The 24,762-nt window shown below is 37.4% G+C and overlaps 1 protein-coding gene across 3 annotated transcripts in view; it reads left to right on the top strand.

The window, feature by feature from the left end:
• Positions 1-354: 354 nt before the first annotated feature.
• Vps13a (vacuolar protein sorting 13 homolog A) overlaps positions 355-24,762 on the top strand; it is a 172,800-nt gene continuing 148,392 nt past the window's right edge. For all 3 annotated transcript variants that reach the window (XM_052188728.1, XM_052188738.1, XM_052188745.1), the window contains exons 1-6: positions 355-623; positions 12,488-12,531; positions 16,630-16,672; positions 18,708-18,803; positions 19,048-19,149; positions 23,266-23,375. In XM_052188728.1, coding sequence (XP_052044688.1) covers positions 524-623; positions 12,488-12,531; positions 16,630-16,672; positions 18,708-18,803; positions 19,048-19,149; positions 23,266-23,375 — 495 coding nt within the window. In that variant the 5' untranslated portion in view covers positions 355-523. The remainder of the gene's footprint in view (positions 624-12,487; positions 12,532-16,629; positions 16,673-18,707; positions 18,804-19,047; positions 19,150-23,265; positions 23,376-24,762) is intronic.

The following is a 24,762-nucleotide window of genomic DNA, read 5'->3' on the forward strand; positions in this document are numbered from 1 at the left end:
CTGGGAAACTGCCTCAGGAAACTTCCGGCAACCTCGAACGGAGCTGTTCACCCTCCACTCTTCGGATCCTGCGACTTTAGTTTTTTCTTTAGGAAGGGGCGTTCCTGTCGGTTAGCACCACGCCCCGCCACCTAGCGAAAGCTCGCCGCGGTACAACGGAGGATCATTCCGGGGCGGGGTCCCTAGCGCTCGACTGATGTTCTGTTGCTAAGCGACGGATAGGAGGCGCGGCCGGCCGGAGAGGCGCGGCGGGCAAGGGCGGGCCCGCGGCTGCGCAGCGGCGGTCCCTCGCTCTCGCTCCAGGCCGCGCCTCAAGTTCCGCGTCGGTCACGCCCCCACGCGCAGTCCGAGCTGCGCACGCGCGGTGCGAGCGGCTACCTTCCTTCTACGGAGCTCGCGGTCGGGCTGGGGGACCCGGCAGCACCGGCGCCGTAGCTGGAGCGGGCCGGGAGCCGGTTAGCCGAGCCGTCTCGAGGGAGGAGCAGCGCGGGCAGTGCCGCGGTGCCGTCCGCGGCAGAGGAAAATGGTATTCGAGTCGGTGGTCGTGGACGTGTTGAACCGGTTCCTGGGAGACTATGTGGTGAACCTGGACGAGTCCCAGCTCTCCCTGGGCATTTGGAAAGGTAACGGGGTCGCCGCTCCAGGGTCGCGGGAGATGGCGGCGGGGTTTCTCGTGGCTTCGGTCCTCGGCCAGCCCGGCGCCGCCACCTGCAGCTGCCCGCCTCGCCCTTCAAGTTATGTAAAGCCGGGCGGCGGTTCCCGGGCGGGCGGCGCGAGCCGTGAGGTTGGGGGAGGCGCGGGCTGAAGCCTCGCGTCCCGGTGGGGCCGGGTGCTGGTGACCCTTGGCCTCTGCAGGGCCGGGGAGCCATCCCTGGCAGTTTCTCCCGGGGCTTGAAGGAAGGCTCCAGCGAGCCCACGGCGAGTCGCACGCCGACGTGCACGTGAAGGCCAGGCGCTGTCCGCGAAGACACCCCTCGTCCCTTCCCTAACCTCACTTCACCGTGCTTTCTAGGCGAGTTCCGGCCACTGAACTTGGACTTGGGTGTTGCTTAGCTGGGGTAGGCAAAAGACAGGGGGAAATAGAAGGAAAGGAAAGCCCTTTTCAGAGTATCTCAGAGTTACTTCAGCCTGACCAGGTGGGAATGTGGGTGTTTGTGGGCTCGAGTAAGACCTGAGTTTTGTTTTGTTTTAAAGAACAAAAAGAAAATGCAGGATAACAGACGGCCAAAACGTAAATTGGGCTTTCAGTTTCAGGGTGGACCTGAAGAAGACGTGATGAGCACTCCCCTCTGTTGCTTAGATGGGAAGGGCTGTTGCATCTACCCCTTCACTGCAGTGCTTTACCTAATAAATACAGTGTCTTATTTTTAGTGCTTCCATCTGTTTTGTATTACGCTCTTGTTTGTTTTAAGTAGCTATTAGCAATTTTTTGAAATGAACGTTCCAGGCCAAAGTTATTTGTGTAAATAGTGTGTGCATTCTCTGATATGTATTTCCTCAAAGCTTTCTAAAAATCCTCGTTTATCTTGAGCCTTCTCATTTTTGAAATAATGGGAACAAGTAATTTAGTTTTATTAAACAAGCCCGCATGTAGCTAGTCATCTTCCACGATAACGTGGGCAAACATTGCTCTGTAAATGCTAACACAGCCTCTTTGAGATCAGGTACTTGCAAGTTGCTTCATCTGTACTGCAGAGAATAACAGAAATCTATAGCTCAGAAAAAAAGCCTTAAATAATATCTGAGCAGGGACCTGGCTCAGTGGTTTAAAGCACTGGCTGCTTTTCCAGATGACTCGAGTCCTGGTGTCTACATGACAGCTTACACTCATCTGTAACTCTAGTCCCAGGGCATCTGTCTTTCTCTCTGGCTCTGGGGGGCACTGCTCACAAGCATGAGGTGCGCAAACATACACACAGGCAAAACACTCATACCTACAAAATACAAATAAAAAATGGAAAACAATAAAAAAAACAAGAAAAGATTACTTTAACAGTGGTTTGATTTATAGTGAAATGTTTTTTACATTTAAGGTGCAGGTTGTAGACTATAATTCACCAAATGTATGTATTTAAAGTTTACCTAGAATAAAGTTGAGTCTTGTGAATAGTTTTGTTGTAATAAATGTTAATGTTTCAGCTAACCCAATAATGATACAAAAAGACTACAAGCCTAGGAAATCCCCTCTTCTATTTCTTTGAAATTGATTCTTCAAGTGGCAACTACTTATCTGTTTACACTCTGTTAATTTGCTTTTATTTTTAAGAGTGTTATAAATGGAATCCTTTGGCTATGTGCTTTTTCTTTTTGAGATATGGTTTCACTATGTACCCCTGGATGGCCTGGAACTTAGAATCTTCTTACTTTGGTTCCTGAGTGCAGAGGTTAAAGGCCTGTGCCATCACACTTGGCTTCTTAACAGAATGCAGAGAAGTCATCCATCTGTCATCCATGTACTGCATATATCTCTTTGTCCTGCCATTCCTGTACTTCTGAGCAGTGGGTCACTTTATGGCTGTTATAAACATAGATTGGCTATTTTTTCAGTATTTCCTTTTTGTCAGTTAAAAGGAAAGCTGCATTAGGTTTTGGTGTGAACAGAAATTATTTCTTTGGAGTAAATACCTAACAGTTGTGAGTGGTAAGTAAATTTGTACTTTATGAGAAGTGAGATGATACGATTTGGTTAAGGTCTGATTGTGTCTCCTAAAAGTTCTGTGTTGGAAGCTTAGTCCGTGGCCTGGTGATGATAAGAGTTGCAGGTCTTTTAGAAGTAGGCCTCTACTTCTAAACTAAACTTTTAACAAATTATAGTGGCCTCTCACTGGAGCTTTCAGTTTCTTTTTGTGACCCCCGCCTCACTCTTATGTGTGTGAAATCTTCACCATAGCTTCTGTTACGCTGTTTGAATTTTCAGTCTGCAAAGCTGAGTCAAATATATTACCTTATCTATAAGAACCAGTCTGGAGCATTTTATTATGGTACCCTCCCCACCGAGAACCCCCCCCCCCAGCCTTAACTAATACATCTTGACACTGATTTCTGAAATGGTTATATTACTTTGCACTATCGCCAGCTTTGTATCCACATTTCGTTGTGCACTATACTCATGAGCATTTGCTAGTCTCATTTTTAAAAAGTTTTTTCTTGTACATGTATGCGGTATGCAGGTATAAATGGCTGCTTGCATGTGTCAATACTTGGTGGTCTTCCCGCTGGTGGAACTGTTTGGGAAGGATTAGGAGATATATCCTCATTAGAGGAGGTGTGTCGCTGGGGCTGGCTTTGAGGTTTGAACACTCTCAGTGACTCTGCCTGGTGATGATGGAGCAAGAGGGGAGCTCTCAGCTCTTCCTTTGCTTTGCTATTGTGGACTGTTAACACTCAACGACTTTAAGACAGATTAAATACTTTTATCTATCTATCTATCTATCTATCTATCTATCTATCTATCTATCTATTTATTTTTCTAAGCTTGCTCTGAGGAACCCTTTGGAGGCTGGAATTACAGGTGGGCCTCCATCCCCACCCTGCATTTATGTAAGTTTGGATGATGTGAACTCCAGTTCTCAAGTTTGTGTAGCAAACACTTTACTTGCTAAACCATTTTCCCCATCCCTAGAATAGTATTTTAAAAAGGTATTCCCGTAGGTATGTAGAATTAAGCGCTGTAATTAATTGAGCCTTTAATTTGCAGCTTTTTTTGCTAATGGTGTTGGGTATATTTTCATGATTTTTACTGTTTATTTTTGTCAGTGAAATGGCCAGATCTTTGGTTTATTTTAAATTGGATTGTTTAGTCTTCTTTTTCTATTGGGATTTAACTTATACATCATAAAATCCTCCCTTCATAACTCTCCAATTCAGTGTTTGCTTCTAATATAACAGTTGTGCAGCACTTGCTACTAATTCTAGAACATTTACCTCCCACCCCCCAAAACCCTCATGCTCATTAGCATACTTTACCTGTTCTTTATTTGTGGGTACCCCATCCTTGGAAGCCATTTGTCTTTTGATTTTATGGATTTGTTGACTCTTGACATTTAAATGTAGCCATGTAATATTCTTTTGTTACTGGCTTACTTAATTTAAGATATGTTAGATGTCTTTACTATTGAAGGGTGAATTAAGTAGTATTTAATGGTGTGAATATTTATTGAGTCATCAGCTGGACATTTAGGTTGTTTCCAACTTTTATGATATTATAGATACCACTATGAACATTCATGTGAATATTTCTTAAAAGCATGTTTAAAATTCCTAATGCTAAGGTCAGTGTGGATGGTCTTTGTATTATTTATGTTTATATTTCTGGGAACAGAAATGCATCATTCCATGCTGTCTCACACCTTAGAATTTTTGATGAGAAATATATGATGTCATCATCCACTTTTTTTTTTTTTTATTTGAACCAGGTCCTGTTTTTGACTTTGAACATGTCAAATAGGTTAGCTGGCTTGCTAGTGAGCCTAAGGTTCCATTAGTCTCTGCTTCCTCAGTGTTCCGATAAGAAGTACATTCAGATATTGAGTCTCCGGTGCACTGCAGTCCATATGCTTGCCTAGGAAGAACTTTACTGGTGACTCTTTTTCCTAGCCTTGATTTTTCTTTCAATGTGATTTGGCTGTTCTCTTTTGCAACATTTCACATTTGTTTTTCATTCCTTGATAAGCTTTTGGCAGTTTAACTATGGAGTGTTGGGGAGATGTCCTTTGTTAGGACTTTTGAAGTTCTTTTTTTTTTAAAAAAAATTTTATTTTATTATATGTAAGTACACTGTAGCTGTCTTCAGACACTCCAGAAGAGGGAGTCAGATCTCATTATGATGGTTGTGAGCCAACATGTCATTGCTGGGATTTAAACTCAGGACCTTCTGAAGAGTAGTCAGTGCTCTTGATCACTGAGCCATCTCTCCAGCCCCAACTTTTGAAGTTCTAAATGCTTCTATACTTAGATTATACCTTTCTTATGGTTTGGTAGCTTTTCTGCTCTTATTTTGCTGAGTCGGTTTTCTGTGTTTCAGTTCATTATGTTTTCTAAGTATACATATGTTTGTGCTTTTGATGGCATCCCAGAGATTTTATGTATTATGTTCATTTGTTTGTTTGTTTATTTTTACTATATACTTTTTGCAAATCTGAAAATCAAATTATAGTTCTAGATTGATCCCAACACAGAATAAACTCAGCACATTGTTATACATCTGTAATCCTAGCACTTGGGAGGTGAGGCAGGAGGATTAGGAGTTCAGGGTCGTCCTTAGTTACATAGTGAGCGTAGACCAGTCTGTTATATGAGATCTTGTCTCAAAAAGAAGTTCTGTCAAAATGTTCAGTTATACTGGTAAGACTGGATAATCATAACTAATCCCCTTAAGCATATTCTTCATTGTCTTGGGGGGGGGTCCTTGTAGAAAATGAATGCTGAGGGTTATCTCTTTCAATGCCTGGTGGCAGTTGTGGCTCTAGCTATGTGGGATACCTTTGAGTTTCCCAGCACACCAGAATGAGTTAAGAAGGAATATACAGCTGCCTAGGCCAGTTGACTGGAGTTATTCGGTTGTGTAGGCCAGAGCTGAGCCTGTGCTGAGGTTTCAATGTGTCAAGTCAGTGCAGGCACATGTATGGCTCAGGCTCTCTCCCAGAGCCCTTCTTTTGCATACTCACAGGGAAGAGGTGATGCTGTGCTGCAGTGTTAGTGACTCCATTTCTGTGCACATTGACAGCACGGGTTATGGAGTCTTTGGTACCCGTGCTAGGAGGTCTTTAGGCAGTTCATTTCCTGTTAGTCTAGTATACAGAAACTTAACTCCTTTAAGAAAGCACACTTGACCGTTCCCCTCTAGTCTTTGAACTATGTGGTGAATTGCTGAGTTTGAAGGGGAAACATCTTCATTATTCCATTATGCATAAGAGAAATTCCTCACTGAGTCCACTGTATTGTGTTGTGAGGACCTGGAGATGAAAAGATATGGGTGTTTTAGTTCCCATAGCTATAAGCTCAGACAAGACTGATTTGGGCCATCTTACAGGAGATGGCTTCCTTTAAGTTCTGTGAAACTATGCTGTGAATTCAGAGAACGTCTCCAAACCCTCTTTGCTATGCAGATTGAAATCATTTTTGTCTGCTCAGGCAGTATTTCTTTTAGGTGCCAGGTCCTGTGGTATGCGCTTTGTTCCCCTCCCCCCCCCCCCCCCCCCCCACACACACACACAGACACATTCGGCCTCTCTCACTCTCTCTTACGTCACTGGACATCTCTGGTTTTTCCTCTTTTTGTTTACTGTTGAACTTCAGCATTCTCCCACATCCACCCATTATAATAAACCACTGCTTTTCAGTTGTTTCCTTTGTGTCTTGTGAGGTGATTGTGGAGAAAGGAATAAGTGCTGGCTAGCTTCCTCCAGTCTCTAATTTCCCCACCGACTCCTCTCACCCAAACCTGATCAATCAATAGAACACGATTGTTGTTGGAAAAATCCTTTTCTGACTCTCCCCTCCAAATTCCTACTCACTCCCAGAGGCAGATACTATTTACATTTTTAAAAACAAGTCAGACACACTTTATTTTATTGAGACAAGATTTTTACTATGCCACCTAGGCCAGTCTCAAATTTACTCTATAGCATGACTGACCTTGAATTCGAAATCATCTTCCTGGCTCACCCTCCTAAAGATGGGATTATAGTTAGGTACCATCACATCTTTCTTATTTGTAGGAGTGTTTTTTCTCTTTTAAGAATGTTGGACTTTGTCAGATTGTCTTCTTCATTTGTTGATATCCAGGTCTTCTTTAGCTTGTTGATATTATAAATTATATGGATTATTTTCCACTTGCTGAATTAGACTTGTATTTGTGGTATAAATTATACTTTATTATGATATTTCCTGTTCTGTTTGCTTATATTTTGATTAGAATCTTTGCATCTGTCCATGCTAGTCTTTTGTAATTCCTCATTTGATTCTTAGGGTAGTGCTTGCCTCAGAGAGTAAGTTTGGATGCATTCCCTTGGTTTCAGTTTGTTGTAGATCAAGGTGGCTCCAGCCTTTCCTAGATGTGCCTGCCTTTGCCTCTCCAGTGGTGGGATTAAAGAGGTGTGCCATCATGCCAGGACTGAAGTAAAACAGGTTTTTTGATTGTGGATTTTTCTTTTCTAATGTCTGCATTCGGTGCCATAGTGTCCTTCCTCTGTAAGGTTTGCTGTTACTGTACTTACATTTTTTTTTTTATAAGTTGTATTTTTATATGATTGAAAATGCCTTTTGTGACTTCTTCAGCCTGGCATTATTCAGAGCTAGAACTCTGAAATGTTTTGTGCTTTGTCCCCCACCCTTTCTTCCCATTAGACTGATTTTTAGTTCAGGTATGTTGTGATCTGAATATAACTTATGATCTTTCACACTGGCTCAGACACAGGCCTGTTTTATAGGCTGGAGTAAATCTTACCTTGTGAGTGTTGATATGTGCTCCAAAGGAATGTGTAATCTTCTGTTGGATGAAATGTTCCATAAATGTCAGTTACATCCAGGGTTTGAATGATGTTCAATTCAATTATGTCTGTATTTCCCCCTAAATATGTGTATAACTGAGAGTTCTTATCCAGATCTCTCACAGTAATAGTGGATTTGCCTTTTTCCAATTGTACTTCTATCCTTTTGACTCACATATTTTGACAGTTGTCAGATACATACATATTAAGACACATACACATAATGTATTACATGACTTTCCTTGGGAGATGTCAAAAATGCTTATTCATTCCAAATATGGTACCAGTGACAAACTAAAGAAGTGAGTCCATCCAAGTCTCCAATTCATGTAGAACACAGCTCTTACTTCAAAGGGAAACACAAGAATTTATTCTGTGCCAAATATGAGTGACCCATGGCCTGAGAACATAGATTCTGGTTGCCTCAAACAACATGTTTAGTGTGGGTGCAGTTATGTCAACTTTTATAGTTTAGGACAAAAGCCATAAATTAAGGCATTTACATTACACTGGTGAGGATGTTAGCTAGACTTCTAACAGCAAATTGTGGAAAATTTGACTATAGCTTTTATCACAAAGGGAAAAGTCAAGAAAACTGAGAATGGGAGGGATTCTGAAGGAGTACCACCTTCAGCTAGAGATTTTATATTTTATCTGATAACATTCTTATTTTGGGGGTTGATTGAAATTAGTGGCCCATTATCTCCAGAGGATATTAGGTTAGCTGCAGGTTAGCAGTGAATGGCTATTAAGAAGACTAGAAAATAAGATAATTTAGCTCATGATTTGCAAATTCCAGTTATTTATAATAATGTTATTATTATAAATAAGTTATTTATAATAATAATAATAATAAGAGTTGGGATATGTCATATCTCCTTACAAAATCTTGACTGTTGTGGCCTTTTGGAGGCATTTATGTTTTTTATATCCTTTGTGTCTTTGTGTGGGCATATTGTAGGAGTATGTTATACCTATCTTTAATCAAGACTGTAGTATGACCTAAAGAAAAACAGGTAGTTTTGGCAACCATACTCCTTTAATCAGGCTGGGTTTTTTTTTTTTTTCTATGTGTATACTTGCTGTTTATGTATAATGAAATATTTGATGTTTCAAGTATTTGAAATAATTTATTGTTTTAATTTTAGTCTTTTGCTCAATTTTATTTTACAATTAACTTCATGTGGAGTGACTGGTTCACTTAGGAAATATTTTTATTGTTCAAATTATTATAATTGTTATTTGTGACTAATAATTTCATCTGCCATACTGTTTTGGTATTTTACCAGATGTCAATTTGTAGAAATAATTATAAATTACATTGTAGAAGAAACCAGATACTAATACAGTAGCATTTTAGTTTTTTTTCCCCAATAAAATTGACCTTTTCCCATACACAAAATATTATAGCAACAGGGGTAGAAACAAAAGGCCAGACATGTATGGAATCAGGGTTTCATAGATTATTTTTCAGTTTAATAAAATTATATTTTTTATTTTATAGTCAGAAATGGAAATAGTATGCAATAGAAATTATTTTTATAATGTTCTTCTCATTATTAACATCTGAATGTTTAGTATTGTTTTCACCCTGGCTAAGTGTACCATAGCCATAAGATTCATGGGCTCATAAAGTATAGTCTCTTGGGTTAAAAGTTCCTTAGTTTTAAAAAACAGTTTATTTGTCCTATTTTTTAACTAATACTTTTAAGAGTATAACTTTGGTATGACTTTAGCAAATTTCACATGTTAAGAAATTTTTAGTTCAGTATTAATGCTTCCAGAGAAGTTTGGGCTCTGGTGTGTGGCCAGTTTTGGTGCATGAATGCTATTGCCATTGGAGACTGTTTTTGGATAAAAGGATCAACCCAAAATCCTAATAAGAGTTAATATGGTTAGTATGAGATCTGGATAGGACACATGTGTCACAGAATCTTTAGTTTGTTGCATGATAGCATTTTTATATCAAAAAGCAATACCATAATCCAGTTGTTATACACACTTAATTAAAAGTGTTATGCACTGTTATGCACCTTTTTCTTAGTAGGAAGAAATTCTATTGTTTTTGGCTGTAGGAGTTTGGATTTAAAAGTACCTCCCAAATATGATTAATCTCTGTCAGTCTGAAAACAATTTAAAAATTCAAGTTATTCTAAATATGTGAACATTCTTTTTATGATGATTGTGAATAATTTGGATTGCTTTAAACACAAAGATCTTATTCAAGCAAAGTAAGTCTATATAAGACATTGTCATAACAAACATGATGATGACAGGATGAAATGTCTGTCTTGTAATGTCACTGAAACCAGTAGTGTTTGTTCTATCTAAAATTTAGGTAGTACATCTACAAATCTCACTTAAAAATATTTAACTATGAAGGGATTTACCTTGAGTGAGGTATTTGTCAACATGGTTAGAGATCAACACCACCCAGCCTTTTTGAAATTTGTGTGGATGTGTGGTTAGGCATGAGTACAACCTTAAGGTGGAGAATATAAATCTAAGAGTTTATCTACCAAAGTTTTTTCCAACAGGAGGTTGTTGGAAATACCCAGTAGGTTTCTTTATATCCAGGCTGAATGGACTTTCTGATGTGTTATCTTTTCCAATTGATGAAATCCCATCTTTAGCTCCCTGTGGTGGTTTGAATAGGTTTGGCCCCCATGGAGAGATGGCTCAGCTATTATTAAGAGCACCACATGGCTAAAGCTGCCAAGTTCTGCTTGCTGGGACTGGAAGATGATCCATTTCCTTTTTTTTTTCTTCTTCAAAGTTTTGTTTCCTGCCTTCTCTGGCTTTCATTGAGCATTTTGTACAACCATTTTCCTTTTGCATATTAAGTATATGTTACAAAGCTGTTTGTAGTTTGTAGTATTTATTTAAATATAATCTAAGTCCATTCCTATGACACACTGCTGCTTCTTGGGTTCCTGTTCTCCTGAGGAGTGAGCCAGTGCATTGTTGCTGTTAATGTTTGGAACAAACAACTTTCCATTAGCTTATTTAAGAATAATGAAAATAAAATATTTCATTTTACCCTTATTACTTTATTTTCCTTTTCTTTTATATTGTTTAAGCATTTCCTTTAAAGGAATCTATTGGCAACATTTCCTGTTACTTGTAAATCATCTGGGGAGTTTTTAATTTTCTTTCAGAGGTCTGCTCCATTTGAAGATTTTACACACACACACACACACACACACACACACTTTTACTTTTCATAGATAGGGTTTAGTTGCCCTAAAACTTGCTATGTAGGGCAGGCTGGCTACAGAGATCCACCTGACTCTGCCTCCCAAGTACTGAGATCAAAGGTGTGTGCCACTCTGCTAATCTCAGGGTTTATGTTGTTCACTGCACCCTGTATCCAATTCCTGGACCTGAGGGAGGCAAGTTTAGCCAGATATGGGTGAGTGCAGTGCAAGATCTCCACAATGAGTGTGCAGGTAATGGAGAGACCTGGGAATGGGGGTTGGAGGGGGTGGTATTTATGCCTCTGGGGAGGTGGCAGGGTCTCTGGGGCAAGGTTTGTGTGGTTCTGTAACATTGGCCAGAACAGGGGTATTGGAAGGTGCTTCATCTGCATCTTCAGGGGCTGAGGGTGGGGTGGGTAGAAGGAGACCTTATAAAGTCAAACAAGGAGTGACGTCTGATAACTGTCAGGGTAATACATTCTAAATAGGGTTGATGGTGGGGGAGCTGTATGGCACTAGGTTGAGAGAGTGTGGGGGTGCCAATTCCTGCTGTCTACATGTTTGAATTATCCCTGGTTGAAGCTCACTCAACATGTATCCATCACTAAATTCACTATTTGTTACAGCTTTGAACAGTCAACCTATAGAGCAAAAGTCAAACCCTGTACCCATTAAGCAGTAATTACTCATACTCTTATCTCCAACCCATGATAGAGATTGTATTTGTCCTGTTTTTGCTGGCTTCTTTCATCAAACAGTGTGACCTTACAGTTCATCCACGTTGTAGCATGAATTCAACTCATTTTAAAAAATACTCTTGTTGTGTGTGTGTGTGTGTGTGTGTGTGTGTGTGTGTGTGTTTGGTTTTCTCTCTAGTTGTTGATAAATAGAAGAGATGCTCCTGCCTTTGGAATAATGTTGGTATGAATGTGAATATTTCTCATTTCATCCATGCCTTCAGATACTCTGGGGAAATACTTAGAATTGCTGAGTCATATCATATCCCCCATTTGGTGGTTGGTTATCTGCTTGGAATTTCTTTTCCTGTGATTTTGCTTTTTAGCTTAATGTGTGCCCTTATGAGGCAGAGTCATTTACAGTTTATTGTTAGATGCTGTTTATCTATTTCCTTGAATCCATTCTGCCAATTTATGTCTGTTGCAGAGAAATTGAGCTCAGGGAGTTGTGCATGTTGAGCAAGTGCTCTACCAGTAAGCTCTGTCCCACCCCGTGTAGCTCACTCTGGTCTCACACTTGCTACCTATTGGTTCCTCTGCCTCTGGGACTCCAAAGTACAAGATTTATAAATGTTTGCTGCCTGCCAAGCTGTTTGTATGTAATTAAAGTGATAGGGAGTAACCTAGTGTTCTCATTTTGTCATAGCTTTGTGTGAGGGCATATTGTTTGTGTGTGTGTTTGTGTCTTTCTGTGTGTGTCTGTGTATGTGTGTGTGTGTGTGTGTGTGTGTGTGAGTGTGTCTGTATGTGTGGGTGTGTGTGTTTGTGAACTCAGAGAAGAGAGGAGGGCATCAGGCATCCTTCCCTATTGCTTTCCGCTTTTCCCCGTGAGACAGATAAATGGCATCTGGGGTATTTTGTGTCTAGGCAGGTGGTGGGCAAGATATTTTCCTGTCAGACCTTCTTCGACCAGGCAGAAGAATGAACATGAGCTGGTCAAAATAAATAACTGGTTTTTAATTATGTACATTTTTTCCTCTGGTGTTACACTTAAAATGAAGTATATTTAATTTAAAAATGTAATACAGTTGAATATATCATTTTCTTTCTTTCTTTTTTAAAGGAGCTGTGGCCCTCAAGAACCTTGTAATTAAAGAAAATGCATTGGTATGTCTTACCTATGGAAATTTATGATATTAGTGCATTTAATTGCTACACTTGTTTCTAATTTAAAATGCCATCATAAATTACTTAACTCTGAGAATGATTTCAAAAGTTATTTTCATAAAATGTGAATTTTCAAAGTAGACCATTAAATCCTAAAAGATAGAAACTGAGTGTATTGTTTTCTCATTTAAAATATTTCTATTTATTTCTATGTGGTATTACTACATAGTGTTTAACTTGTCTTCTAGTTTATTTAACATATAGCACGAAGTATATTAAACTCCCTGGCGTGAACTATATTCAGTCTTTTGCAATGCCTCCAGCATCTATTTTTACATTGCCAAGAGAAACTCTAACCATATTGAATAATAACTTCTGTTCTTGATTTCCATTGGCCTTGGGGATATTTCTTCATTGCACACTGATACTATACTCACTAAATAATTCTCTAAACTTTGTCTTTTCATCTCTATAAATTGACTTCATCCAAATGATACCATGTCATATTCACACATTATTGTAATGTTTTCTTGGATCATCCATGTACCATGGTGCCCCCCCCCCCCCTTTTTTTAATGACTGAATAATCTCCCGCTATGTCACCTTTTTGGTTTTCCACTCAGCCTTATTTTCTCCCTCCAGCTTTTGATGAGCACTCTGGTTGTTTCTGCTCTGGGTTCTTTCAGATGGAGCTGCAGCAGACACTTACTTATGCTCACATAGATGTTCAAGGGCCTGCTTTCAGATTTTTGAGTATATACCTAAGAGTGAATGTTTGGCTTTTCTAATACATTTCGCTTTTTTCAGAATGACCCAAGGGTTTTTCTTGCAGCTACTTTATATTCCCTTCTGAACAAGTTCTAATTTTTTGACATTTCTCAAATCTTGGAAAAATTACTTTGTATTTTACACATTAACCACTATCTTAGTAGATATGAAATGGTATCTTAATGTCTTTCTTGATCAGCAGTTCTCAAATAATTACTATTTTCTGACTAGCTAGTGATGATGAGCATCTTCTCACAGACTTCTTACTGTATGCCTGTGTTCTTTGAAGAGATCTCTAACTAAAGAGATTTTAAAGAGATTTAAATCCTTTGCAAGTATATGTGCTTGCGCGCGCGTGTGTGTGTGTGTGTGTGTGTGTGTGTGTGTGTGTGTGTGTGTATGTGTGTGTTTGAGATGGTCTTACTATGTTGTCTTTGCTGGCTTAGACCAGGCTGCTACTGAACTTAAGAGATTTCCCTGCCTTTCCCTTCCAAGTGCTGAGATTAAAGACATTAGCCAACATACCCAGTATCAAAATAGGAATATAAAATTTATTTAAACCTACCCACAGAGTTCTTTGTGATCAGCAATAATAGAATTTGCTAGTATTTAAACAAACTTAGGACAAAAATTTAAAATGTATTTTAAATTATAGTATTGGTTTAGCTTTATTTAGTTAGTGCAGTTTTTAAACAAGAGATTTTATTTTCTAAACAAGACATGAAATATATTCTGTTTTCTACTGACATTTTTACATTTATATTTCAATTATACTATATTTTATATTTATATTTAATGAACATTTTGCTAATTAAATGTGAAATCATTTATAACTACTATGCACTTAGCTTAAGTTTTTCAAATAACATGCAAGTTATAGCTCACAAGTATTCAAATACTACTAGTGAGTGTTCTGTCGTCTGCTGAGGACTTAATATTGATCATGTATTAAAAATAAATACACTAATTTTTATGATTATAAGATTATTTCTTTGCCTTTTGTGTAGTGAAGTGTTTTCTTCATCTGTGAGTGTCCTAGTTAGGTCACTATTGGTGTATTGAAGCACCATGACTCAAAGCAACTTGTGGAGGAAAGAGATGAGGCTTATACTTAGATTTTATTGTTCATCATTGAAGGAAGTCAGGGCAGGAACTCAAGTCAGGCAGTCACCTGGATTGGCTAGCACAAAGTCCACGGAGGAGTACTGATTACTGATTCCTCCTATTGCTTGCTCAGGCCTGCTTCCTTATAGGGCCCAGGACTCCCAGCCCAATAATGGCACACCTTACTATGGGCTAGGCACGCCCCATCAATCACTCATTAAAAAAAACAAACTGTTTGCCTACAGCTCTATCTTATGGAGGCATTTTCTCATTTGGGGTTCCCTCTTTCAGGTGACTCTAGCTTGTATTAAATTGACCTAAAACGAGCCAGTATAACTGACCACTTGTTAGCTTGATATACAAACACTTCGCTGTTAAGCCACAACTCTTCTTGTTAATATTAAACCTATTAATATTGATATCACAGTATAAAATATTTTCAATTTAAAAATCCCATGTGGAGTCACACAATAAATAACTAAATGAGAATGAGCCAAAGAGAAATTCATGTTGATCTCTAGTGGAATTCAAAAACTTTCTCTTTAGGGAAGACTTTTTGATTTCCTAGTAACTGAAATATACCATTCACTTACATATCACAATGCAAAGTTGCCCAGTGTTTTTGCTATAAAGCCATTTTTGGATTCCTAATTTTTCATAATGGACTTAACACAATGGTAACAATAAAGCCTTAAAAATGACTATGTAACACAATAAAAATATCTACTCTTTCTTACACTCTGTGTTTGTAAAGTTAAATATAGCCAGCCATTTTATCATAACACAAATTGGTAGTGGTCAAGACACCAACATCATCAAGGGTTGGTCTCACTTGAATATTGAACGTTATTTGGCCAGTTATACCCTTGTCTTGTGATACAGGATGTATTCACCAGTAGTCAAAATGTACTACTCCATAGGTTGATAAAAATAACTTAAATAGAGAGGCTACTAGAAACTCTACAAACTTTCTCAGTGTTCTTAACTCTCTATGCAAAGGTATATTTGCTCCAAATATTTTATGTGGCTGCAAACATGGTAGTAGAAGAAAAAAAAAAGGACAGATCAACCTGTTAAGAGATAACAATTTTTCATATTTCTTGTGGTGGGCAAAAAACTATAATTGTTCACTTAATATCCATTTCTTCCAGAAGCCTTTTAATATATTTAAACAAGTAGATTATACTTTGTTAGGGATATTGACCACAATGTTTTTCTAAGTCCTATGTTTTAAAAAAAATATTTGGAGGAAAGATTATTTTGTTATTTTAATATTGAAGAGATCATCATCATCATTGCCACCATCCTCCTCTTCCTATTCCTCCTCTTCCCCCCTCCCTGCAACTGAGTGGTTTCCTCCTAAACTCCCAGCACTAGTGACTGAAGCTAGTCTGTACTATCTGGAATTTTCCAGGCCAATTATATTGTGAACCTGTCTGCAAAAACAAGGTTGGTGGCTGATGCCTCAGTCTCAACACTCAGGATGCAGAGGCCCAAGGATCTTTATGAGTTCCAGGTCCCAGCCTGGCATCTTAAAAATGAGGTTTTGTTAGTATGATTTAAGTTTTTGAGCCCTTCATTGGTTCTGCAGAATGATACCTTATGAGCTTCTTGATACAGTTATTTCCTCTCTTCTGATGCTTGGCTAATCTAATGATAGTGTTCTTTGATGTATAAATATTTTTAATTTGAGAAGGACAGTTCATCCTTTTTACATTGTTTATACTTTTGTCTTCATTTCCGTGAAGTTTGTTTTTGTTTTTTGGTTTTTTTTTTTTTTTTTGTATTTTCCTTTAAACTATAAAGCTTTAGTTTTTCTATTTAGCTTTGATCCATGTTGAGTGTTATATATGGTATTGCTCAGAGACCCTACTTTCTGTTTTTACTACTGGCTACCCATGTTCCCCAGCCCCAGTTATTGTTAGAGCTGGTCTTTCTCCAACGAGCAGGAGAAACAATTTTGAAATTAATATTTTGTAGAATGCCAATTTGGGGAAGTAAAGTCTTAATGTATATAAAAGCTCTTCTGTTTATTTTTACTTAAGTATGTATGTAGCCATTTACATTGGAAAGAGAAGCTTTTGGTTATTAAACCATTACATTTAAATGAATACTGAAGATAAAGAATATGTAAGGTAACTAAAATACCTTTAGGAAGAAAATAATTCTCTCTATTTTTAAACTTTAAATGGATAATTTTTTTGATAAATTTACTTTTCTTTATAGCATGAATTGGATGTACCATTCAAAGTTAAAGTTGGCCATATAGGTAAGCAATATTTATCCTTGGATGTTCTTGCTGAGCACACAAAGTAAATAAACTAAACTGTTATTGCTATAATGTGGTTTTTCCCCTAAGCATTAATTGAAAATATTTGTGTGCTATTATGTAGAACTTATTGTATGTAGTATTATTTGAACAATAATTGCTCATTTTAGAAGATCTTAGTGTTGAGATGAGAGTCAAAGCAGCTTGTAGCACACCTTCAGGAACTATGTCCATTTCGATGTTTCTGACTATTTATGTTTGATATGATTTCATAAGTTCAAAGTGCATAACATCAAGAGGGTTTGGATCACGCAGACACTATAGGGATCAAAATGTACTTGATTTTGCTTTAGAAGAATTTCCAGGTTTTTTTAGTCTAGAAAATAAAGTGTTTTTTGTTTGTTTTGGGTTACTTTTTCCATGTTTGTAATTTACTAATGTAGGAATTTAAATTAGATAAAGAATGAAATGTATTCATGCATTGGTAGAAGATAAACTAAACATAAGAATTTAACATATGTCATAAAACTGTTAGGATTCCTAGTTTATTCTGTTGTGCATTTAAATGTCATAGAGATTGTTTGAGATCATAGTGACTTAAGTTGGAACTTTCAGTTTGTTTATTTATTTTTTAGTTTCTTTAGTTGGATTTATATAGTGTTACGCTATGAGAATACCTGAGAAACTTACATAAAGCTGTTGTGATGGCTATCTTCCCAACTTTGTGTATTGTACTTATAGTTGCTGCTAGACCATATACCACAAAATCTTTTGTCACTGTTAGAATGTAAATTGTCTTGTTTTTTTTTTTAAATGACAGTTTAGTATAAGAAAATAGCACCAGTTATTTTTCTTCTGACATGTTAGTTATTGGCTGTTTCTGATAGTTTAGATTGGTCATTTTTTTTGAAGGCTATAACCGTAGTGTAAGGATTTTTCATAATCTAAGTTGATTTGATTTTACTTACTTTACTACAACGCAGTAATCTAAGGAATACATATTTAGGTGGAATAATATTATAAAACAGCCTTATAAATAAATCTGTTATATATTGTTTTTAAACATTTGACAGAAGTTACTTAATATTTACATTGATGATTTTTGAATTTTAGTGTATGTCAGTGTAACATCAATTCAACAAAAAATTTTAAATATTCCAAGAGAGGTTGAGAGTTTGAGTAGTTGTTTCTTGTTGCTGTGACAGAGTTCTTGACAGAAGGCTTGGGTTGGTTGATTGAGAGTGCAGATCATCATGTTGAAGAAGGGATGACAGCAGGAGATTGACACACCTGTCACATTTTTGTCAGTAGTCAGGAAGAGGGAAGGAATGCTGGTGTCCAGTCTTCGTTCTCCTTCTGTCTCAGTGTGGGATTCCAGCCCCTGAGATTGTATTGCTTGCCTTTAGAATAGGTTTTCCCTTCTCAGCTAATTTCCTTAGCTGAAATGATTTTACGGACATTTCCCAGAGGCTTGTTTCGTAGGTGATTGCAAATCCTGTCGAGTTCATAATCAGTATTAATCATCTTAGGGTTGATTCCAGCACCATCATACAAAACTGTATAAAACACAGTATATGCTTATGTTTATGCATACATAGAAGGACAGTACATAGACCTGCTTTATTAAAGCCTTCTTTTTTTTCCCTTTCTAAAATCTGACAAGTTCATTTTCAGATACTAAAAATAGAAAGTTCAGTAGGCAAACAGAATCAATTAAGATGTTAATTGTATATATTTCACATAGTACCTGCCATACTTTAATAATATATTTCATTTGGATATGTTACTATTATTGTGTTCCTAGCACTTTGTGTTTTTATTGTTTTACATGCCACAGTACATTTCCTGATATATTTGTTGAATGAAAAGTGAGTTGTATAAGAGTACTGTTAATTTTCTGGGACTGTATGGTTCCTCTGCCACTATTGTTTTTGTTCTCCATATCTTTCAAAGATTTCTTCTAATGCTTTATAGTAATGGTTTGGTAGATGTATCTTGAATGAACAATATTCTTGTCTTTATTATTTTAATGTAGGTAGTCTGAAACTTAAAATTCCATGGAAAAACCTTTATACTCAACCAGTTGAAGCTGTTTTGGAAGATATTTATTTACTCATAGTGCCTTCTTCTAGTAAGTCATTTAAAATTTATAATTTAAATTATCCCTATTTTTAGATGGAAAAATCATTTTATTTTATATTTTTGTTCTAAGAACTTTTGGTGAAGATAATTTAGCATTTCAATTTAGGATTTGTTGGTTCAGATTGAATTGCTTTTTTGTTTAATTCTTAATAGATTGTGTTTGCATTATTATTTTCAATGTTAACTTTGGAATTGCATATATTTAAATTTAAAATTTTATATGATTTTTGTAGGAATAGAGTATGATCCTATCAAAGAAGAAAAGCAACTCATGGAAGCAAAACAAAGGGAACTAAAAAGAATAGAAGAAGCAAAACAGAAAGTAGTTGATCAAGGTAAAATATCAATAAACTGGTAGTAAAGGATGTAAATATTTATTGTATTAGCATATTGTTTTTGGCTGGATGTACTAAGATTATGTTACAAACAGGAAACCATCTTATTACCTGGAAAGTTACATGGTTTGTGTACATATGCAGAAATTTTACCTTTCAAAAATTTCAAATAATTGTTGTGAGGATAAAGTGACATAAATCTGTCACATTCTTTGTAGTCATCCCTTTCCCTAATCCTCCCTTTCCTAAGCCTGCTAGGCCTTTTCCTTTAAAAATTACTTTGTCGGGGGCTAGAGAGATGGCTCAGCGGTTAAGAGCACTGACTGCTCTTCTGAAGGTCCTGAGTTCAGATCCCAGCAACCACATGGTGGCTCACAACCATCTGTAAAGAGATCTGACACCTTCTTCTGGTGTATCTGAAGACAGCTACAGTGTACTTACATATAATAATAAATAAATCTTTAAAAAAATTACTTTGTCAAGGTAATACACACATACACACACACACACAGAGAGAGAGAGAGAGAGAGAGAGATATTGAGATTTAAAAATAAAATAGTATGATAAGACTCAATACTTCATAAAAACAAGGTTTTATTCATCCCTTTAGCCATTCCCTAGTGAAGTACCTTATTGCTTGGATAAGATGTGCAGCTCACAGTTGAATTAGGCTGCTTAGCTTATCTTCCATGTACACACTTCCTTTGATGTTGACCGGAATAGTCAACCAAGTAATGTAAATGTTTACTGCTGAGGCAGATATTCTGCTCTGGTAACACTATGTTTGTGTGATTATCTGTTTGTATATTGTGAGACAGGGTTTCACTGCATATGTCTGGCTGGTCTGGAACTCAAAGAGATTTTCCTGCCTCTGCCTCTGCTTCTTGAATGCTGGGATTCAAGGTGTGTGCCACCCTGCCTGGCAAATAAAAATTCAAAAAAGCATAGCTTTGTTCTTCACTTAGCATTAGTGAGGGAATGCAGGTCTGGTTTCACTATGAGGACTTTACTTTGTTCTTGTGTAGGTTCCTCCTATTCCCATGTACTGTTTATCAGATTTTGGAGCCTGTTAGGTCTCTTTTGCCTGTGAAGAACGCTTATGTGTTCAGTATGCTGAACCACACAGGATAGTTGCTTAGCTACTGGGTTGGGCAAAGGGGGGAGTCTTACACATTTGACTGCTTATCATACTGATCTTAAACCAAAACTTTAAAATAATTTTAATTTTATTTTACATGTAGGGGTGTTATTTTGACAAGTATGTCTGTGCAATATTTGCACACATGATGTCTGCGTGTGTCAGAAGGGGACATCAGATTCTCTGCAACTGTAGTTATAGACAGTTGTGAGCCACCATGTAGGTCTGGGAATTCAACCTGAAAGAGCAGCCAGTGCTCTTCACCAGAGCCATCTCTGGCCCCACACTGAGTTTTATAATATTCTTTTCTTTTCCATTAAGGATGCTCCCAGATTGCTGTTTTAGCTTACTGTAATTTAAAGTCCTTGAATCTTCATAAAAAAAATCTGGGTTTTAAACTCTATCTTATGTTTGAATGACAGCACCATCCTGGGTTGTTTAGGATTTAGATTTCTTCAGTTTGGCTGAAACCATCTGATTTTTTTGTTGCTTTCTCCCAAGTCTTTTACCTTCTTTTTGCCCTCATGGTTTTACCATTTTTGTTTTCTTTTCCTATATTTTTCTTTAATGATGCCTTACCGAAAAATGGAGATTCACTTAATATAAACCATGTTTCATGAGACTTTATTAGGTCCAAAATACTAATGTTTAGTCCTGTTTAAAACACTGATCCTCAATATCAGGATAAAGTCGAAGTGCTTCAGCAATATGTATTAAAAGCTCTCATTGGAGGCGTCTACTTCCCTTCCTTTCATTCCCAGGTCTGCATCTGAAAGCCTCGTCCCCTGCCAGGCTGACTGCTTGATAGTTTACTAACTGTCACATTCTCCCCACTCTGTAGTTGACCTTTTTATTCAGTATTGCTTTGAAAGTTCTCATCATTAAGGTAACAGCTAAATATTTTAGGATGCGAATGATGTTTCCTGCAGCAACAGTATAGAATGAGAAGAGAAATAATTTTAGGATTAAGTTTTAAGGAAACCTGCCACCTAGTGATTGTACAGAGGAAGAAGAAACACAAAAGGCTATCAAAGGATGGCAGAAATAGAAGGAAAATTGAAGTTTATGGTTGCATGGGAAAGCAGCCATATTAAGAAGCAAATAATATCTCAGATCCTGATGGGATATCAATTAATGTAAGAATTATCATTTTATTTTTGACATCTGGGTCATGTGTTACCTTACAAATAGTTGGAATCAAGTGATGATGACAGAGGAGTTGTGGATTTCTGTCGATATGCAGGTGAAGGAAGGTAAAAGACTAAGGCTAGAGCCTGTGATTGAGCAGTGGAAAAGGAAGGCAGACTGAGAGTTTTAGAGACAGGACAGAGAGGGACAGAAAGACAGAAAAGGGCAGAGAAAGATGAAGGGGACAAACTGGATTCATGTGGCTTGAAATAGCCAAAGGTAGCTATGAGTATCATAGAAGAGCAATAGACTAATATAGGGTATGTCCAGTCTAAGTGTGTTTATATTATTTGTGTTTTGAGTTCTTTGGGCATTTTGTGAGTTGAGAATTTCCTGTCATAAATCTGACTGATAATTTCTAAGCCTCTGGAGTTTTGATTTTACTGGGTTACGGATTTGTGACAGCTAGCCACAAAGGTCGGATGAATAGGAATATGAGTGGGTTCAGCAGCAAGTGAGCCATGAGGATTTGGGCGGACCTGCACCTTTGGATAGCCATGGGGGCAGGGAGACTGCTGTGGCCAGGGAGTACCTGCGCTAGCATGGATTGTTTTTTTTTTTTTTTTTAAAGATTTATTATTGTATGTAAGTACACTGTAGCTGTCTTCAGATACTCTAGGAGAGGGTGTCAGATCTTGTTATGGATGGTTGTGAGTTACCATGTGGTTGCTGGGATTTGAACTCAGGACCTTTGGAAGAGCAGTTGCTGCTCTTAACCGCTGAGCCATCTCTCCAGCCCCGGATTGTTTTTTAATAATTATATACAACAAGGAGTTATTTTCCTATTTGAAGATACTTTAAATAGGAATTTCCAAATTTGAAGGCAAGGTGTGCTGGAAGTAGAGAGCTGTGGGAGTGCTTTTGAGACTTTGAGAGAATGGATGAGATTATAAATACAGTTCTCATGTATGAAATTCTCAAATAAGTGTATAAAATAAAAACTTTTAATGCTATTTCCACACCGCCCTACCCTCTTCAGCTCCTCCTATGTCCCTTATCCCTCTCACATATATGACCACTTCTATAATAATAGTAATTATTATTTTAATAATTATTAAATTATTAAATAATTTTAAATTAAATAATATTAAAACTATTAGAAGTTTAATATATGTATATATTTATTTATATATTGCATATAATATAAAATATTTATACATTTAATATACAATATAACTAAAATTTGATAAATTCAATTATTAAATGATAATAATAATCTGTTCAATCTGTTTAAAGTTACTCTAATGTACATGTGCTCAGGACTGACATCTTGGGATTGGAAAACCTTTCATGAGGCTTGTCCAAGAAAAATACTGATTTTCCCTTTCTAAGAAGTCATCAGTTGTCTGTAGGTCTTGATGTAGGGATGGGGCCTTCTGAGTTTCCACCTCCATGTCGGCATGTCAGCTGATGCTGTTACTGCCAGTGCAGGTCTTGTTTAAGGCAATCATTGTTACGATTTTATGGTTGGGTTTCCTGACATTTGTAGAAGGCACTGTGTCATGGCACATGTCCTTGCCCTCTAGCCCTGACATTCAGGTTATAAACTTTAATACCAATGAATTTAACATAATTGGCTGCAGTCTAACGAGACAAGAAACTAGCTTTTAAACAGTTTGAATTTTGCTACTTTTGAGGGAGAGACCTTTGATATGAAAGATTTTGGAAATCTTAAGTGATCTATTTAAAGTGTTTTACATTTTCTTTAACAAAAAAATGTTACTTTAATATATGGATAATTATAGGGTTTGTGTTTCATTCAATTTAAAAAGGAATATTTGCAATTTTAGAAAAACCTCAGGAGGAAAAACAGGACACTTTTACAGAAAAGTTAATTACTCAAATCATAAAGAACCTTCAAGTGCAAATTTCCAATATCCATGTTCGTTATGAAGATGATGTAAGTATTTTATCCTCATTGTCTGGATTTGACTGTGTGTGACTTTTGCCCTGTAGTGGGCAGCTTTGTAAATACTGGGAGGTAGAAGGACAGAGAGCTGATGACCATAAGATCTTTTCGTTTTATGTTACATTTTCAATGAGTACTTGATTAGACTTTGCTAAGTTGTTTGAACTTTGAGTTATGAAGACAGTGTCTTGGGAGTTAATGAATTCCACAGATTTTTACCTCCAACAAAGAGCACTCACTGCCTTAAGAATAAGTAGAGGTAACTTCTGCTCTTCAGTAGTTCTATTGTTATCTCAAGTATTTATTTGGTTGCTGTGCTAGGTTTTTTTCATCTCTTGCTGTGATAAAATACCCTGACAAATGCATCTTCCCCCACTTCACTTTTTCTTTATTGATTGATTTACTTTACATTCCGACTGCAGCCCCTCCCTCCTCTGCTCTCAGTCTTCCCCTTACAATTCCTCCCTCACTACCTCCTCTCCTTCTCCTTAGAGAAGGGAAGTCCAGCCTTGGCGCAGTCAGGCAGTCCAGGTAGAGGAAGGGGAATCCAGTGGCAGGCAGCAGGCAGACAGAGACTTCTGCTTCATAAGGAATCCACATGAAGACCAAGCTGCATATCTGCTACAAATGTGTAGGGGGCCTGACAAAAGTCTTTAAGAGGGAAATGTTTTACCGGCTACAATTCAGGTCATAGTCCATCAGTGCAGAGACTCAGCAAGAACGTGGAGCAGAGAGCGGTATGCACATTTGTCAGAGCAGAAACAGAGCAAATGTGCATGCCTATATTCAGCTCACTTTTACCACTCTAATACAGCACAGGACCCAAACCCAGGGGCTGGTGTCACCCAAAGAGGGCTGCATGCTAGTTACCATCATCAAGACCATCACCCCACCCTACACACACTTCTTCCTGCAACACATGCCCTCCCACAAAGCCAACCTGACCATGACAATTCCTCATTGGGATCCTCTGCTCAGGTTATTCCAGATTGTGGCAAGTTCACAATTAAAGCTAACCATTCCATTTGTATTAAATGTTGCTGTATCATTTTTTTTTTTAAAGCTGTAACATTTTTGACAAGTTTACTAAATCCTCTGTAGTAGAAAAGACACAATTTTAGTACATTCGACCTAGAGAATTGTCATTGACCTGGCTTTTTCTTGGTTCATAGAAGAAACAACTCTCTTAAAGAGCCTCCTTGGATTCAAACATATTTTTAACAATTAAAACTTAACAAACAATTAGATTTTTACAATGAAAAGATACATAGATCTTTGCATGTACCTTTCTCCTTTCCCCTTTTAAAATAAAGTTATTCTTAAAACACAAGTTTTATGAACTAATACTGTCACACCTATGAGAGGCACTCAACAGCTG

Source organism: Apodemus sylvaticus, chromosome 1 (assembly GCF_947179515.1).
Source record: "Apodemus sylvaticus chromosome 1, mApoSyl1.1, whole genome shotgun sequence".
In the NCBI taxonomy this organism is placed as follows: domain Eukaryota; kingdom Metazoa; phylum Chordata; class Mammalia; order Rodentia; family Muridae; genus Apodemus; species Apodemus sylvaticus.